At 49.6% G+C, this 17,266-nt stretch overlaps 7 protein-coding genes across 7 annotated transcripts; 2 read left to right on the forward strand and 5 right to left on the reverse strand.

Moving 5' to 3' along the window:
• Nucleotides 1–283: 283 nt before the first annotated feature.
• On the reverse strand, nt 284–1,856 carry CDV56_105331 (BAR domain protein; the record flags this gene model as incomplete). Its single annotated transcript, XM_026758950.1, has 5 exons — nt 284–899; nt 953–1,233; nt 1,296–1,411; nt 1,483–1,650; nt 1,730–1,856. 5 exons carry the CDS (start codon nt 1,854–1,856, stop codon nt 284–286), a joined length of 1,308 nt encoding a protein of 435 aa, XP_026613269.1.
• Nucleotides 1,857–3,727: 1,871 nt separating this feature from the next.
• mpt (putative DNA repair and transcription factor Ada) lies at nt 3,728–4,420 on the reverse strand (the record flags this gene model as incomplete). Its single annotated transcript, XM_026759214.1, has 1 exon — nt 3,728–4,420. One exon carries the CDS (start codon nt 4,418–4,420, stop codon nt 3,728–3,730), a length of 693 nt encoding a protein of 230 aa, XP_026613270.1.
• Nucleotides 4,421–5,226: 806 nt separating this feature from the next.
• Nucleotides 5,227–6,241, reverse strand: RPL2 (60S ribosomal protein uL2; the record flags this gene model as incomplete). Its single annotated transcript, XM_026759328.1, has 4 exons — nt 5,227–5,364; nt 5,431–5,516; nt 5,595–6,086; nt 6,193–6,241. 4 exons carry the CDS (start codon nt 6,239–6,241, stop codon nt 5,227–5,229), a joined length of 765 nt encoding a protein of 254 aa, XP_026613271.1.
• A 1,278-nt stretch (nt 6,242–7,519) lies between these two features.
• On the forward strand, nt 7,520–9,753 carry CDV56_105880 (uncharacterized protein; the record flags this gene model as incomplete). Its single annotated transcript, XM_026759499.1, has 5 exons — nt 7,520–7,852; nt 7,956–8,125; nt 8,240–8,369; nt 8,429–8,797; nt 8,848–9,753. The coding sequence occupies 5 exons, from the start codon at nt 7,520–7,522 to the stop codon at nt 9,751–9,753; spliced, it is 1,908 nt and encodes a 635-aa protein (XP_026613272.1).
• A 540-nt stretch (nt 9,754–10,293) lies between these two features.
• On the reverse strand, nt 10,294–11,045 carry CDV56_106065 (DUF1770 domain-containing protein; the record flags this gene model as incomplete). The annotated part of the gene is made up of 3 exons (XM_026759684.1): nt 10,294–10,386; nt 10,450–10,644; nt 10,737–11,045. The coding sequence occupies 3 exons, from the start codon at nt 11,043–11,045 to the stop codon at nt 10,294–10,296; spliced, it is 597 nt and encodes a 198-aa protein (XP_026613273.1).
• A 341-nt stretch (nt 11,046–11,386) lies between these two features.
• On the forward strand, nt 11,387–12,969 carry CDV56_106131 (adenosine kinase; the record flags this gene model as incomplete). Its single annotated transcript, XM_026759750.1, has 7 exons — nt 11,387–11,438; nt 11,528–11,543; nt 11,613–11,763; nt 11,832–12,173; nt 12,235–12,572; nt 12,642–12,755; nt 12,927–12,969. The coding sequence occupies 7 exons, from the start codon at nt 11,387–11,389 to the stop codon at nt 12,967–12,969; spliced, it is 1,056 nt and encodes a 351-aa protein (XP_026613274.1).
• Nucleotides 12,970–13,863: 894 nt separating this feature from the next.
• Nucleotides 13,864–16,833, reverse strand: CDV56_106298 (uncharacterized protein; the record flags this gene model as incomplete). The annotated part of the gene is made up of 7 exons (XM_026759917.1): nt 13,864–14,889; nt 14,959–15,509; nt 15,559–16,149; nt 16,206–16,392; nt 16,463–16,589; nt 16,656–16,742; nt 16,805–16,833. The coding sequence occupies 7 exons, from the start codon at nt 16,831–16,833 to the stop codon at nt 13,864–13,866; spliced, it is 2,598 nt and encodes an 865-aa protein (XP_026613275.1).
• Between the last annotated feature and the right edge of the window lie 433 nt (nt 16,834–17,266).

Raw genomic sequence — 17,266 nt, forward strand, 5'->3', positions numbered from 1 at the left:
GTCGGCTTTCCGGCGCTGCTGGCCTTGAGAAACAGTCCGTGCAGCGATGAAACGTCTTCAGTCCCCTCGAATACACAAAGCAATTGAAAGATGAAGCTGGAAATCAACAGTCTCATTTGAGTGAGCGACTACTACCACGCAACGCTTTCCGGCAGCGTAGCAATGGAAGTGTTAAGATTTTTAATGAGCAGAATGAATGCGACGCCTGTGCAGAATGACTCCGTTGGTACTTCGAACGACAACCAAAAATTCCCTAACAGTCCTAAAAAGTGCATGGCATTGTTTACACGTCCCCCACAGTCAGCATGGGACGTTTCATCGGGGGCGGCGGAGGCGGCTTCTTTGCTCGCGAAGGCGGGGGAGGTGGAGGAGCTTTCTTGTTGAATGCGGAACCGTTCAAGGTCCCCGAGCTAGCTCTTCTGGAAATAGTATTCCCGTACGAAGGAGAGCTTGAGCGTCCCTGGTAGAACACGTCGGAATGGGCATTAACCTGTGCGGTGGATTCCTCGTAAGGATCAGTATACGAATTATCTGGCATCATGCTGACAGGCCGAGGTTGAGAGCTATCCCTGCGGGAGATGAAATTTTCACTGGTCGCTCGTGATTGCCACGAAGATGAACCAGACGGCTGCAGCTGCCGCAACTGCGAAGGGCCCTCGAAAGTCGAAGTGCGGTTCAAACCAGGTCGCTGGAAAGGCGTCTCAGCTGGGTAGGGTTCTCTCAGGGGAAGAGTTGGGGGTCCAGATGAAGGGTGACGGTCCGACCTGATGATTGGCCGGGGACTAACACCGTTGGTGGGCTCCTCATGCAGCGGCTCGTAGCGTTCTTGATAGGAATGTGCAGTATTGGAACGAGCACGCCCGGTGCGGCGACCATTTGGCGTTTGCGATTGGAATTGGCTGTGACCCAAGTCAGCTTGAAGCAAATTTGTGTGCGAGCAGTTTTGACTCACTCTGCAGGCCATTCATTCTTGAGTTGGAGAAGTACTTCCCGGCACCGTTCGTGGTAATTGAGCTGCGCTTCAAGGAATGCAGCCAAATCCGCAACACCCTCTACCTCCGCATCCTTGATATCATACATCCGCCTGAAAACATCCTCATTGGCCTCTTCATACTTGACCTTCTGAGTACGCAATTCTTCTTCAACGCGAAAGTCCTCTTTCTTCGCTTTCTGCATCTTAGAAAGTGACGTATCGTAGGCCAATCGTCGGCTGTCAAGCTTCTTGCGGGCAGCCTGCTCGAGTCGTTAGAGGATTTGGGTTTCGTAATGGATACTCGTATAGAGCGAAACCATACCTGGTATTCTTTCATCTGGGCTAGGGATCGTTCAAGGGACTCGAGATAGGTCGCATTGGCCTGTGAGATATAGGATTCCTGCACACGGGCAATCCGCTCTTCTGCCCTTCCAAACACTATGCGGCAGAAAAACCGACGTCAGATAACCAATCGCTTGTTAAGCAACAGCAGTAGAGCGTTCGCTTACTCGTCAAACAACGTCCATATTCGGAATTGGCATCGAAATCCTCCCCATGACTGACCATACTGCCACCCAAATGAGCTATAGGCAGCGTTTTCTCCCTGTCGTCTCCTTCGTTGCGCTTCGAGATGGACTTGACATATGCAATCAAGGATTTATGGATACGATCGACCCCTGGAGAGCGATAGATGAATAGGGTCAGCGCAACATGAGAAAATCGTGTGCCATAGAAAGCAAGGTAAATCTTGCCCACCTTCATGTTTCACGTTCATTTCAGTCTCCAGGGCTTTAAAGTCGTCGGAGAGATTAGTCTTGACTTCACCACCCATTCTCTCTCCTGCCCATTGCTTGAAGCGATCGAACTTTTTATTAACGTTCATCTTAGCTGTCTTTGTGATAAGGATAGGTGTAGACGAAGCGTTACGATGGAGGAGGATAAGTCGATGGGGGAACGAATGGTGCTTCCTTCAAGTCTAGGGAGGAACCGAATGCGGCGATTGCGGACGTACAGGGGTAAGTCTGTTCTGGTTATTGACTGTGCAATGAGAGATAGCAACTGGAATAGTCCCAGAATCATGGATTGATTGATGGCAACATTCAGTGAGTGTAAGGCATATATATTCACACTGAGTGAAAGGCAATAGTACTGATTTCTGGGCAGAAGGACAGGAGGTTGGGAAGGTAGAAATCAGAACAGTCTATGTGGGTGGGATGCTTCGGAATTAATAGAGAGCAGAGCACTTTCCAACGGGGTTAAGTGAATGTTATTATCAATTTTTAATCAATCTAAATAAACATCTCTATCCCCTACAATCATTATTCGCTAGGAGCAAAATGTAAATTGATTGATTGAATTTAATGCCCCATGGTGTTCGAGGAATGGTATCATGAGTCTGCGACAAAAGTGCCAATCGCAGGCGTCTGAATGCGCCACCGTCCAGGTACAAACTCCAGCCTGGAGGAGTCCAGAACAAATCAGCGAAATACTTCCCTCCCCACCTGCCAGTTCTGTTTCTTCTCTTGGCAGGATTTGTCTCGTCCAGTCTCAGACATTCTCACAGAGTGGATGACCAGCGGAGTTGATATGGTGATACCAAATACTCCGCGGTCGACCAACTAATAGGGGTAAAGTGATGTATGTGGTCCATCATGTACTCCGAATGAAATGGTCAGATATCATCATAATGATATCTGAGACTCCTGAAACCTGGTTATCTGAAACATAGCTTCTTGGGTAGCCTGGAGTCTTGTACTGTTAGGCATTGTTGATCGTAATCGTATCTATACAAGCGACAATCATCTACGGAGTACCTTGAGTGACACGCGTTGGTGGGCCGCTGGTGGGACATTGTCGAGGACGACAGTCCCTTACTGGCGGATCGCAATTTCAAACGTTCAAGAGTGGGTGAAGCTTTGCCACAATACTATTTACAGAACAAGATCATGGAAACTATCCTCCGTATGCCTCATGACTTATCTAAGGGAGAGACTGCAATAATATACAGTTCGAGTTATTATATACTCTAAGTTGATAGAATTGAGCCTTGAGGAGTTAATGGCTTCAATTGCTTGAACTCCCTCTTTTTTTTTTTTTTTTTTTTTTTTTTTTTTTGTAATTTTTCATGCAAACCAGGAGACTGCAGGTAGAAGAACAGAAAATATGTCCAACATTGGAGCGCAAATATATGATTGTTGGCTTGCACCTGATTAAGCACTGTGAGGTTGGGAAGGCTGTAATGCATCGTTCAAGGAACTCAATAATAATAATATGTTATATGTTATATACCATGTGCGTTCTCACTAGAAAAGTCCGTCGATATATATCAAATTCTAAACCATTAATAGAGTGAAGTCCACACAGTGTCTACTCTGTATGCCAACACACAACCTTTCAACCATCATCTGACCTCAGCGCAAAGTAGTCATCGACCAAGCGCTCTAATGCTGTCAAACGTCTAAGAAATAAAGCATACAGCGCACAGGGAATACTCAGTTGGTGATTGCACTTAGAATGACTTTCCCGCATATCCAGTGGTATTTTGCAGACCTCAAGCACCTTTTCACCTGACTGATGCATCATTCACCATATGTCAGGATTCATGATAAGGAGCCAAGCTCTAACTCATTCAGTTTTAACTATAGAACGACCGTCTCTCTCAAACGAGTACCGCCTCAGGGCTTCCTAGCACTGAAGGCTGAAAGCAGATGTAGAGTTCACTGTAAGATTGGTTGAAAAGAACGCTCTTGATACCTACTGTACTTCCTCCGGCCACAGAATATACTCGTTCTCTACAGCTAACATAGCATCAAATTCATTCCATAGAACAGCATCGTTCGTGGTTGAAGCAAGGGAATCATTCAAACCGCCAAATGGGCAAGGATCATGGCAGACGCCATCGTCATAAAGCTGCCGGTTCACACTCGAATTTTCATCCTGACCAGAGTCGACCGACGCATTTTGATTATGACAATCCAGAGCAGCAGCTGCGTACTGCCCCGGCGTCACGCCCATGACCTTTTTGAAAATGCGATGGAAATGACTGGGCGTCAGGTTGGCCTCGCCGGCCAGCTTTTGAAGCGTCGGTTTGCAGCCCTTCAGCGCTTCCGAATTGATGGTTTCACAAGCCTTTTGTATCAACTGGACCTGTGGATTTGCCGCGCAGTGTGTTTCCGGTTTGCAGCGCTTACAAGGCCTGAACCCTGCTGATTCTGCCTGTGAGGGCGTGTCGTAGAATCTGACATTGGCCCGGCGGGCAAGACGAGCTGGACAGGATGGGCGGCAGTATATTTTTGTCGTCAGGACGGCGTAGACGAATGTATTAGCCGTGGCATCGCGGTTCACAACTGCCTGCCAACGCGCAGCAGCAGATGTGGATGGTCTAGCGGCTCTGGCCAGCGGAAGTATCTTTTGCGGGGCGTCATTTGAATTATCGACCACATGCATTTTGAGGTATTCTGAAAAAAAAACATGAGATGAAGAGCAAACCGAGAAATTGATGATGGGTTATGGAATTTTGGCAGCTTGTTGAAAACGACAACCCTCTTTTGTGCAGCCCGCGCCGCTGATTGGTCACTTTGGGAGCAGAACCTCGTTTCCCTAAGTTAATGGAATCCAAATCAACTACTAGGTAGGTATCCGACCTCCCTCATCTCTAACCCGATAGAATCAGTGAGATAGTACACAATTGATCGTTTGGGAAGGAGGAATGCAAGGGCTGGTTATTATAGAATATCGACAAGTCGGGGGGCGGAACATAACGGGAGTCGAGTGAAATTTGACTTTATATCTCGCATACAAAACGTTGGATGAGGTCAAATTCGCATCAAAGCACAGTTAAAGAGTAGCCTGAAAAAGGCCATGACTTCCGTGCTGGTAGCAATGCAGCAACTGTAGGTAGTCTATAAGCCGTCTGCTCCGCCCTGAAGGTTAAGTGTTTACAGACTCTAGGGGCCTGATGCTACACGAGGTGAATGCCGAATGAACGAGAAAAAGGGAATTTTCATTGATTACCACGAGGGTTTCTTCCGCTCTTCCTGAGACATATGTCATGTAATGCATCCCGAGACATTGGATTCGAACCCATTTTCGTTCCGATCTTTCGGTCATTATGAAGGAATTTTTTTTGGCCACAACCTCAATTCGCTAAGGACGTGTGGAAGGTAATCCGCAGTCGCCTAAGTACATATGTCTCATAGCAGAAGAGCATTTTCAACCCGTCAAAAAGAACAAAACTCCGCACAAGATCACATTTATTCCTTGGTCTTCTGGGTACCACGGAGCAGACCAGTTCTCCGGGCAGCAATAAGACCGGCTTTTTGACCGTGGGCGGCGTAGCGAGAGATGGTCGAGGCCTTACCGATGTGCTGGTGGTTACCACCACCGTGAGGCTGTAGAGAGAATCCATGTCAGGTATTGTTCGAGAAAAAATAATAGAAGTGAAGGGCAAATCTTACGTGATCGACGGGGTTCATGGCAACACCACGAGTCTTGGGCCAAGAGTTGCGCTTGACAGCGAACTTGTGCTTGGCACGAGAAGCCTCTGTAGATACTCGTTAGCAACGAAGCCCTTCATACTCTTTCCACACTGGACGGAAGCTTGCGAGTCGGAGGAACATACTGAGCAGAGGCTTGTCGGTACGACCGCCACCAGCGACGATACCGACCATACCACGAGCGGAGCTCTTCACAACCTTCTTGGCACCACTGGGGAGCTTGATTCTGGTCTTGCCCTCCTCAGGGTTGTGGCCGATAACGGTAACGTAGTTTCCGGAGGTACGACCGAGAGCACCACGGTCACCAGCCTTCTCCTCGACGTTGGTAACGACGGTACCCTCAGGAACGGAGGCGAGGGGGAGGATGTTGCCGACGGTCAGGGCAGCGTTCTTTCCGGCGTAGATGAATTGGCCAGTGTACATGCCCTCGTTGGCGATGAAGGTCTCGGTAACCATCTTGAACTTGTAAGGGTGACGGAACTGGACCCTAGCGAGAGGAGCACCACGGCCGGGGTCGTGGATGATCTCCTTCACAACACCCCTGACATATCCATGGCGCTCAGCGAAGTCGAGCGTGCGGAACTGGGCAGGAGCCTTGTTGAGACGGGTGTGAGCCGCTGAAGGCGTAGAAAGATTTCAATCAGCATTTCTGGATTCTCGAGTGAAAAGGTTCCTGCAAACTCTCGCGTGCAGGAATATTCATTTCATTGCGGTCGCACTCACTGAAAATGGATCCACGACCCTTCCTCTGATTGCGGATCACACGACCCATAGCGACTTTCTATATGTTGAAACCTGTGCGTTAGAATTCAAAAGAAAGACCGCCTGCGACCGTTGGTGGGAGTTTATCAATTGCTCATACCTCAAATCGAAAATGGGCTTGTCGGGTTGGTGTTGAGAATTCGTCGGAGGATGGGCTGTGTGGGCTTTAGGGCGAAATCGCTAATCTAACCGAGTTGGCGCTAGCTCCATTTTGGGCCCTGGCGCGGCTGTGATTTGCGCGCGGATAACGTGCGGTCATGACCTACGTGTGGATAGCCCTCAAGTACAAATCATCACTTGCTGCCTTTTCTTCGAACTTATGGGATAATGGACCTTCTAGACGTCCAGCCTTCGTGGCCATCGCTCTTCATTCCATAAGAGGCGAGATGGACTCGTCTGATAGAGGCTGACATCAATCCCTCGATATACTATTGGAGTATGGTGCAGTCTTCTACAATTCTGCTTAAGCAACCCCTGGCCTAATGTGCTTGCTTAAATACTGCATGAGAATTCGTCTCCGAAGGATTCATGATGAAGATGAATTTACGCTTATTTCTGACGGCAATATGTTTGGTTCTTGGGTACCGGAGTAAGCTGAGCTTCAATGAGACGGCGAATCCTGCTTCGAACCCCTCATTTATTCCTCAAATTTCGTGGATGATATCAGATTATTGACAGTACCTTTCAGGCACAACTCTCAGTCAAGATTCGGTACTGTGCCGCCATTACGGAGCTAATGGGGCATACCGATGGGCTCCTGTCATCGACAGGCCCAAGCAGCTGAGACTTGCCACGATGCATCTCAAACCTTGAAGATTTCGGTGCCTTCAGAAAGTCTGTCCAGTCTTTTGATGAGAAGACAAGAATGTCCGCATCTAGTATGCTTTTCGGAGGGAAAAGGACTAGATGTGTTTGGAGCATGTCTGTTGTTTTCCCGCCCTAGTACATCATCAACATCTCCTCTTGTGATGCTCGGAGTGGCCATGATTGATCAAACTTATGATGGTCTTCAGTCGATCTTCGCTTGTCGTAGGTTTTTGTTGTCTTTTCATGGAGTGTAGACCTACCTGGCTGCAAGTTGATGCTCAATCCCAGGGAACACCCCTTTGATGACGCACATAATCTGCTCCAGTTTCTCAATCCCCTAGTGTCAGTTGCGTGCTTGAATGAATGGTGTGCCTAGAATCTATGCCTTTATAGCTATCTTTGAGTGAATTCATAAGAGATTGAGTGTTCCTGACCGGAAACTAGTCACCGCCTGATATTAACTGGTACTGCACCATTGATAATGCCGGATAGTCCAGGCGCGTGGAAGCCGCGCTTCAACCAAGTAGCGTCAGTAAGGGAACTTCTTCGCGGCGCGGACTTGTCCACCGTCACCTCGTTCTCGAATGTATCACATCGAGACAGCACCCCAACCATGTCGAACATGTCTCTTTCCGACTCAGATCTCTCATCGCTGTCGTCAGCGCCTCCTTCAGAAGATGAAGTCGGTCCTATGGCTCTCGATAAGCCTGTTGGTATCACCAAGTACTTCAAGAAGGAATCCGAGTCTCCGCTGCCGAAACGGGAGCCCTCACCACCCCATGAATATGTTCTAGCTGATAATCCTGACATTGCAGTAAGTTTAGACATTCGCTCAAGCTTACAGAAGCTCCGAGCGACAGTCAGACGCGTCAAACTATCTGCTACAGCCTCTTTGCTAACTTGTCGCAACTTTATAGTTTATTGTGATGTTCCGCGCGCGTTTTCATGAGGTCTTCCCGCGATCGACGCCACACTTTGGACCCCAGGACATCGAGAGAGGTGTCGTGGAGCTTCCACCAGGAGATTACATTGAAAGGCTATTGTGTGCATTGCTCGGTCTAGTGCTAAATCGGAAGAAGGATGTTGAGTATGAGCACCTGGTCCCCACACTATCAGAGGGCTATCATATCATTCATTCCCTATGCTTGTGCAAAGCTTTTACGACCAGATAGAAGACTAACTCTTCCGCACTGATTCACAGCCGAGCCCACTACCAGCGACCTCTTGAAGAGGCAATTCAAACGCATGTCTCTCAATGGCCTAAGGCTTGGCAAGGAAAGAACCCCCTACATGGAGGTCGCACCTTTGCAACAATGTCACCCGAAGAACGCGTATGCCAATGCGATGCGGATAATTCATTACAAGTCCAAGGCACTGATAATTCGAATAGTTGACCTTGTTGAAGTCGCTGATTCTCTGGTCCCTTTCTTCGTCCGAAGCCGTTCAAGCCAAGATCAAAGAATCCTACAAGCAAGCCCGCCATGAGGACGATCTGAACCAACCGCTTTCAGTTCAACCGTGGGGCCGTGACGGCCTGAAGCGTCGGTACTGGCTGGTCGAGGGTTTGGATGATACACATTTCAGGTTATATCGTGAGAGCAACCCGGCCCTTAAGAACGTTACGTGGTGGAGTGTGGCCGGGAGTATACCCGAGATGAAGGCTATCGCAGACAAACTGGATGAAGAGAAGAGCATACATGCGAAAAAGCTGAGCGAGAGGATCAAGAATGCCATACCTCGTTTTGAGGGCTCAGAGGAGGTAAGCTGCGATCGCCGCCTGTGCTCTAACTTTTACTAACAATGTGCAAGAAACGCAAAAGACGGGACTATCGCCTTGCCCGCAAAGCCGCCTTCTCTCGACCAGAGCCCGGATTTTCACTGTACGAAGGCCGGACTCGTGGCAAGAAGCTCAAGTACACATATTCAGATGACGAGGATATCTTTTCCGACGAGTTTCCCTCAACAAGACGATCGACACGGAATGCTTCCGGAATTTCAACCCCGGCAGAACATGCGGGCCCCAGATATACAGCAAGTGGTAGGCAGATACGTGCACGCGCGGGTGGCCTGTATGGCGAGAGCCTCCTTAGTGGCCAGCGCGGCGAGGAAGCTGAAGATACCGGAAGACCCCAAAGGTCTCGGGCGACCAGAGCAAATGGCTATATGGACTACAACATGGACAATGTGGAGGATGAGTCGGATGCTGGTCACTCCAGTGGAAACGAGTGGCAGGGTGGCGAGGAAGAGGAAGACAATGATTTCGAAGGCGACGATGAAGGCGATTTCAGCGGAGACGAGTCGGTCATCAACGGACAGGATCGGAGTCTCGTGGTGCAGCTCAGATACGGTAAGGGAAAACTACCAAGCAGCCCTCAAGAGCTTGTCGAGGAGCTATCAGCGGAGAAAACTCAGAGTGCGCACGTAGAAACAGCAGACTCGTCAATGGCCCCTGAGACTCAGCCTACGAGTCAGGTGCCAAACTCTGAGACCAACAGACAGACGGGTACGGCACAGGCGCAAGCCCCGACTGTGGATGCAGGGAAAGTGCCCAGCGTTGTGCTGATCAACACAGCTGCTGGTGAGCAGAAGGTCAATCCGCTGAATGAGCTTAACGGTCAAAAGCGGGAGACGCGTGAGGGTGCTGAACAGCCTTCCGGAACCGACTTGTCGCCAAATCAACTAGCTCCCATCCACGCTCCAAATGAGACGGGATGAGATTTCTCGAATGACAGCTACTTCAAGTTTCTTACCAAAAGCGGATGTCTTTAGCTGACACTCAAACAGTGTCCTGTGGCGCAGTGTTGCCGCTTCGACAAAATTATACAAATTCAGGCAAAACAGGAGTTTGTTTCCATCGAGAGTTTATCAGGCTTTTTCGTTGAGCGGTGTGTTTACGTTCAGAGGTCCATCTGACCTGAGTTCGCTCGCAATGGTTCTTATAGCAGGATGATTATATTTGAGGCTCAGGGGACATGTCACACCGAGCCCAGAACTCTGCCGCTGATCCAGGCGCAATGACTACTGCTGATTCAAACCCTTCTACCTACGCTAAATGTATACTATTTTCAAGGCGGAATGAGACGCATTAATGGTTAGATGAAAATCGCGAAGTATGGTTCGACTTTTTGCTTGCATATCGACTATGCTATGCAATATGAAGACATTGACAACGAAGAAGAAAAGAACGCCAAATCCCTAACTCCAATAATGCAATGCGAACCCCGTTCCGATATAGAAAAATGAATCAGACAGACCTTAGTCTGCACCCGCATTCGAGAATTGCGCCGTGTAGAACTGTAAGAACTCCGAGAACGTCAGCTGCAGATCGACTTGATTCTTGAACCGTATCTCTCAAATAGGTATATCTCGAGCCAATGTCTTGCTTAACGACATTGAAAGATGTGCACTTACGTCTTCGACCTTGGAGGCAAGTCGAGGGTCCCTTGTTGTACCCAGGGGAGGAAGCTTCCAATTATTGACTTCGTACCACCACCTTCGTAGTCTGCTACCGAGCGTCTGGCCACTGAGAGAAGCTGTGCGGTTCCAGTAACGCCAGCCAGAAAGAGCAAGAGTCCAAAGAGTACCCTGCATGAGTGGTAGAAGGACCTGTGATTTTGCAACCCATTGCATCAGTATCCCAGCTTTTCGATTCACATAGCGACAACAACATCTCTCAACTCATTGTCGAGTATCCATACCTGGTCCCGAATGGTAATCCATGCAACTCGGCCCCATGTATCGGCACCTCGCAAGCTGGCGAGATAGCTCTGCTCGAACCGCAAATCGGGCAAAGGAGGAAGAGTATGACGGCGCGAAACGGGCCTAATCATGCGACTGGGGTCTACAATATCCGAAGGGATGCTGCCAGCTTCGGAGGAAGCTCGTTGTGTAACTGGTCGCTTCTCCGAGGCGGAGGTTGAAGGATTGATGTCGTGTCTCGGGGATGGATCCCGCTTGATGGAGGCGGCTTGGATGGTTTCTGCTAGTTCTAAAGCTGGATCGGTCATTTTGAGAGGGTCACTGATGCTATACAAATGAGTATTTTGAGCGAGTTGTGTAGGTGTGGGTATTGGGAGGTGAGGTTGTTCTTGTATAGGTACACCGTACACCGGACTTTCGAGGTTATGCAAATCATAAGGACCGCCTGGACGGGGCAACTGGCAGCCGGCCGCCGATCTCACTGCATTACATACCGGAAACCTTTCCACCTAGCTTCTGCCCCTCCTCAAACGCCCCGCCTATTATTGTTTCTCTCTCCTACTTGTCTCTTTCTCTTCTCACTTCTCGTCACTACGCTTCCTACATTTTCCCTTTATAAGTATCGTATCGTCAATTGCAACTGGAAAAAATGGCTGCTGCTCAGGGATATCCTCTTCTGTGCTTGGAGAACCCTCTTCTGGGTGCGTGTTACTTGACCTCACATCTCTGACAACGGACAACAACTATGTGATGGACGTTGATTGATTATGCTGACACTGAAGGGTCTTAGATATCCAAGCCGTCGGGTACGTCACTGATGAACGACATCGGAAACTCTGAGCCAATTGGATATCAACTGACTGAACCTTGCACAGTGATGCCGCTCTTCTGGAAAAGTACGGTCTGAAGGACAACGATGCCATCCTTGCGGAGGATAAGCACATGGGACTCTACGATGAGCTCCTTAGCCGTGATGCCAAGCTGATTGCTGGTGGTGCTGCCCAGAACACCGCCCGTGGTGCCCAGGTATGCCTAGGTGTAGATCACCTTTCTTCAATCTGGGGCCATTGCTGATCGAGGATATCACCTAACAGTACATTCTCCCCGAGAACTCTGTCATGTACATTGGCTGTGTCGGTAAAGACAAGTACGCGGATATCCTCAAGGATGCCTGCAACAAAGCTGGTGTCCATACTGAGTACCGTGTGGACGATGTCCAGCCCACCGGCAAGTGCGGCGTCATTATCACTGGTCACAACCGCAGCATGTGCACTCACCTCGCTGCGGCAAACGAGTACAAGGTCGACCACTTGAAGCAGCCTCACGTCTGGTCTCTTGTCGAGAAGGCTCAGTACTACTATGTCGGTGGATACCACCTGACAGTCAGCGTTCCTGCCATTCTGGCCCTGGCTGAGGAGGCTGCTGCCAAGAACAAGGTGAGCAAGCTGACCCTCCTTCTGCATCCTTCTCGATTGAAGTTGACGTTTCATAATTCAGGTCTTCATGCTTTCTCTTTCTGCCCCCTTCATTCCTCAGTTCTTCAAGGACCAGCTTGACAGCGTCCTGCCCTACACCGACTACACTTTCTGCAACGAGACAGAGGCTCGCGCCTACTCCGAGAGCCACGAATGGGGTACGGATGATGTCGTCGAAATTGCCAAGAAGCTCGCTCAGCTTCCCAAGAAGAACACCAGCCGTCCCAGAGTTGCTATTGTCACCCAAGGCACTCTGCCCACGGTTACTGCTACCGTCAAGCCGGACGGCGAGGTTGAGATCAAGGAGTTCCCTGTGCACGAGATCCCCAAGAGCAGCATCAACGACACCAACGGCGCTGGGTAAGTTGTCATCGGCCATTCTGCCAATGGTCAATAGAGGATTTTTGTGCTGATGGTTGTTGTTCGTAGTGATGCGTTCGCTGGTGGCTTCTGCGCCGGTGTTGTTCTGAACAAGTCTCTTGAGGAGAGCATGGATATGGGCCAGTGGCTCGCCAGCCTGAGCATTCAGGAGCTGGGACCTTCGTAAGTTACTCATTCATCTTTCTTTTGTGCCGAAATACTTGTCGAAGATGGGCCATACTGTCGAGGGCCAGCGTCCGTTTCCAAGCTGCCTCCAGCCCATTGTGCTGGTGGACAACAGTGCAAGAATCATTTCAATGAATAACGACTAACATCATGACTTTTGCCATATAGTTTCCCCTTCCCCAAGAAGACCTACACCCCCAACCGCTCATAGAATACCAACCACTTCTAACATGGACGCCCGGCAAGCCATAAGAGGCTATTGCGAGCTTGCAGCATAAAAATATTCCTGGATGATTCAACCCTCTATACCCAGTTGTCCTTGACTTAACGTCTTAGACCTTTTTGTTCTTCGCATGATCACTTCTTCCAAAGACTGCGTACAAACACCGCGCAGGTTTACGAGTTATGGTACCGTTAGTACACGGAAGCCGCAGGCTGATGACGTTCTCAACAACGATGTAATGAACGGACCTTTCGGTCTTATATATACTCAAATTTGAAGAGTTAGAAATTAACCATAAATTCAAGTCCCCTGTTGACCTGGATGTGATAGAATTTGACGTGTTCGCATTGAAATTTCATATAGCCCTCTCCTAAGAAACGGCAAAGGGGAAGCTAATCAATTGCCACAATTTTGAAAGCACTCGAAGAAGCACAAATGATAGCATGGCTCGTTATTATTCTAAGAAGTAGCCGTCTGCGTCAGCATGAAAAAGCCACCAAAGGTCTTTTCTGAAATCAACCGTCTGTTTCTCAGCAGACCCGAGGTTCGGTGCCATCGACGGGAAGCCCTAACCACCATTGCTAGACGGTGGGATAGAATAGTGATTGCATGATCTAGCCAGCCTGTGTGAGATAACAGCAACAGTCGTGTTGTGCATTGCGGAGCTGCTCAATAGCCGACAAATTGTCCCAGCGTATTACCGGAGCTTGACTGAGGGAGAAAACAGTGTACATGATCGTCAGCAAGATTGTCGTTTGCCCTCCGAATCAGAATCGGACGATTCGCCCGCTCCCGGCTTTAATGATGCTAAAGGGGGTTGTGATTGCGTCCCGCAGCCTCTAGTCTTGTTGTCAATCCACAAACCAAGGAATCTCGTGTGAATCACCCGCCCTGTCCATAAGATGGAGTCTGCCCGATAGCGCCGAAATGGGAAGCAGATCGACGACTGGTAGGTCCAGAACTGGGAAAGCCCGCTCCAGAGGACAATGTACTAGCAAGGAACGCATCGTTGGCCCACGATGCATTTGCTAAGCCACTGGACATTGGCTGGCTTGGTACTCCAAGAGAAGGAGGGGAAGCCGCTCTTCCTAGAGGGCTTCTATCCCAGCCTGTTCCCGAAAGACGATGATGAGCTGCAGGATTCGAGGCAGAGGCCCAGGAGGACATTGAGCTTGACCCGCCAAGAGGGTTTTGCAACAAGGCTTGTCCAACGAGGCTGTTCCGGAAGATGAGCTCGTTTGCAGTCATATCGTGAGATGCATGGTGAGGGCCTGGGCTGCTGATGTTTGCTGTAACGGCTTGACCGGGATGTTGTCCCAAGCCTGGAGGCGTTCTTGGAGCCGAGTTTTCACCGATGTCAGGCGACAGTCCGGTGCTCCAAATGCTCGGGATACCAGGCAGGGAAGGTCGAGGCGTGTAGGACTGGGACAATGGAGCTGCTGACAAAGCTGCGGAGTTTGGCATTGAAAGCCCGAGCCCAGGAGGAGCAATCGGAGGATGGCGAACAGCGGCATCTGTCTCGCGAAGTGTCGAACTGAGGTTCGACTCGAAGAAATTGCTAGGTATTGGTTGCTGATTGGTGCTTCGAGGGAAAGGCAGCTGGTCCGGAAGTGTAGGAGCGTTTTCGTAAGTGTCCGACTCAACCAGTCGTTCGACACCTTCGACAATGCGATGCATATTAGCGGACATTGAAGCAGACGCCGACTGCGAACCGCCAAAAATGCTCCTTGAATCCGCAACATAATTGACGTCCTTGGTCACCTGCTGAACATCTTCTCGCTCAACACTCGCCGTGGAGAGCGTGTTATGATGGCCGGAGGGGCTGGCGAAGAACTGGGAAGGAAGGCCATCTTCTTTGTAGATAAAGGTCTTCTTATCCTCATCATCCACAAGAGCTATAGGGATTCTCTGAGATCGTAAAAAAAAAGTATCAGCAAGTAATCGAATGATACAAAAGAACCAAAGAACACTTCATACGTTGCTCACAACCAGATCGAGACCGTCAATCACGAATTCACGGATCCGGTACAGCATCTCAATATTGGGATGACTTCTTTCGACCCCAACATCAGTCATTCGGGGTTTCTGCTGGCCAGTAGCACTCAAATAGCGCCGGGACGTGGCGTCCTTGTTGAGCGGCGCAAATCCCAGACTCTCCTCATCTTCTTCCAAGAGGTAGTCGATTTCCGGGAGATGGACAACATCGAAAGTCGATGCGAGGAGGCTCAACGTATTGGCATAGATCTTCCAAAACTCCGTAATTTGAACAGCGAGAGGAGTATCCTTCTCTTCCTTATGTGCCACCAGTGAATGACTGACGATGAGGAGCCAAGAACTATAATGTCGTAGAGCAGGTAGTACGCGGCGTGCAACAACGGTGACCTTGTCCGGCCCGCTCTTCACGTCTTTGTCGAGCGAGTCTTCAACCGCAAACCTCTCCAGCTCCGCTAGAAGGATCTGAAGCAGTGTAAAAAATGTTTTAACGTTGATGCGCTGGAAAAATAGCCGTGAATTGGATGCCGACTCTTCTGAATCCATCAACAAGGGTCCCAGTAAATGCGACATGAGGGGGCTTACCATCGGGCTGCGTCCTCGAGAAGTCCTCTGCTGCAATGTTAATGAGGCAGAATTTCTGAAGCGTCCCTTCAAGTGAGCGCTCCTTCAAGTCAACGGCTAGCTGGTTCAGTACTTCACTCTCAAGCTCATCATGCTCGGGAAAATCATTTCCTTTGTAGCATTGGGCGTGAAGATATACGAACCAAGGGGCCAACGCTCGTCCAGGAATCCCAGCATCCTCGGGGCGAATTAACTCCCTTTTACGCCACGCATGGCGCACCTTTCTGAATTCGATTTCCAAGTTACCCTTGGCAGATGGATGTGGCTCCTGGGCAGCTAGGGCCCGGTAAAGGTGGTAAGTGGCCCGCAAGTGATTGCCGTCAGCGAGGGCTATTACTGCCAACTGATTGTGCGATGCGCCTGAAGCAGGGTAAATGGCTATAGCCAAGTCATAGTAGCCAATAGCAGGACCCCAATTGCGGTCCTTGCTCACCAGTTCAGTCTCGCGGTAGCGAGACAGATCGCCAAGACGGATAAGTGTTGAATGGCATGATCGAAGGACATCTGCACGGAGAGTGTCAGAAGCCTCGCCTGAAGGCTGCGCCGATAGATCTAGGTAGGTAACACGATTTATCTCAATGAAGGCCCTGGAAATGACGGGGACGAACGTTGCTCACTGTCAAAGTTGAACTTCCGTGCAACTTTTTCAAGCTCCGGGATACCTCCGAAGTGCGACGACAACTGCTGTATGTATCCTCGATAGAATCTCTGGCTGGATTTGATAAAGTCGAGGTAATGCTTTTCGAGTTTGCGTCTTTCTACCGGCTTCTTCTTCTTTGCATTCTCCTCGCGAAACTATTATACGAACCATAATTGGTTAGGTAACGGCGGACGCAATGTTATACAAGCAATTCGTAAAACTCACGCGGGCGAGCAGTTTGCGAAACCGGGTGTTAATTTTAACATGTGCATCCCAGAGTCGGGTTTCAACGTCGATAGAGCGAGAGGTTTCAAAGTCTTGGAGTATGGCAGTCTGACAAGCGGCGCGGAACCTGCGATGGACTGTCAGATCGATGTGCGCGAAGCGAACGCAAGCCAGACTGAGTTTATGGACTCACTCGGAAAGGTAGTGCGAGATTTCGGTAAACGTAGGCTCTTTCTCGGCAAGGCTCTTTAGAAGCTTCCCTTCGGCTTCAAGCGCAGTCCTATAGTGATGCGAATCAGACACGTGCCATTCTGTGCATCGGAAAGTATGTGAAGTACTGACTGCCACGCATTGTGAAAAGCGGACGCCATGCTCAGGGTGGGCTTTATAGTGTCTGTGTCACTCCACCCTCGACTTCGCCCGTCAGATGGCTATGGCTGGCTGGGAGTCTGCGGGCGACGAAAGTAGTGAACGATCCATCAGTAGTATGGGCGATTGGGCGCTAAAGAAGACGAATGGCCGGAATCGCAGACAGTCTGCTGGAGGTGTCAGTCAGGAAGACGTGATGACGAAGTAAGCTGAGCGAAGACGAACGACGAGGGGTTTAAGGCCACCGCTGATGGGAAATCAAATCCCTTATCACGTAAGTTCGTAACTTTTTGAATGCCGTCCGCAAAAAAAGAAATAATGAGGGATGGAGAGTGGAGTGGAGGAGTCGCAATAGACTGGTCTGTTCCTGTGGCTTGCAGCATATTGATTGGTCTGTGCCTCTGTGGCTGGTGTATTTATGCATGCATTATTCAG

Source organism: Aspergillus thermomutatus (assembly GCF_002237265.1).
Source record: "Aspergillus thermomutatus strain HMR AF 39 chromosome Unknown NODE_134, whole genome shotgun sequence".
NCBI classification, from domain to species: Eukaryota; Fungi; Ascomycota; class Eurotiomycetes; order Eurotiales; family Aspergillaceae; genus Aspergillus; species Aspergillus thermomutatus.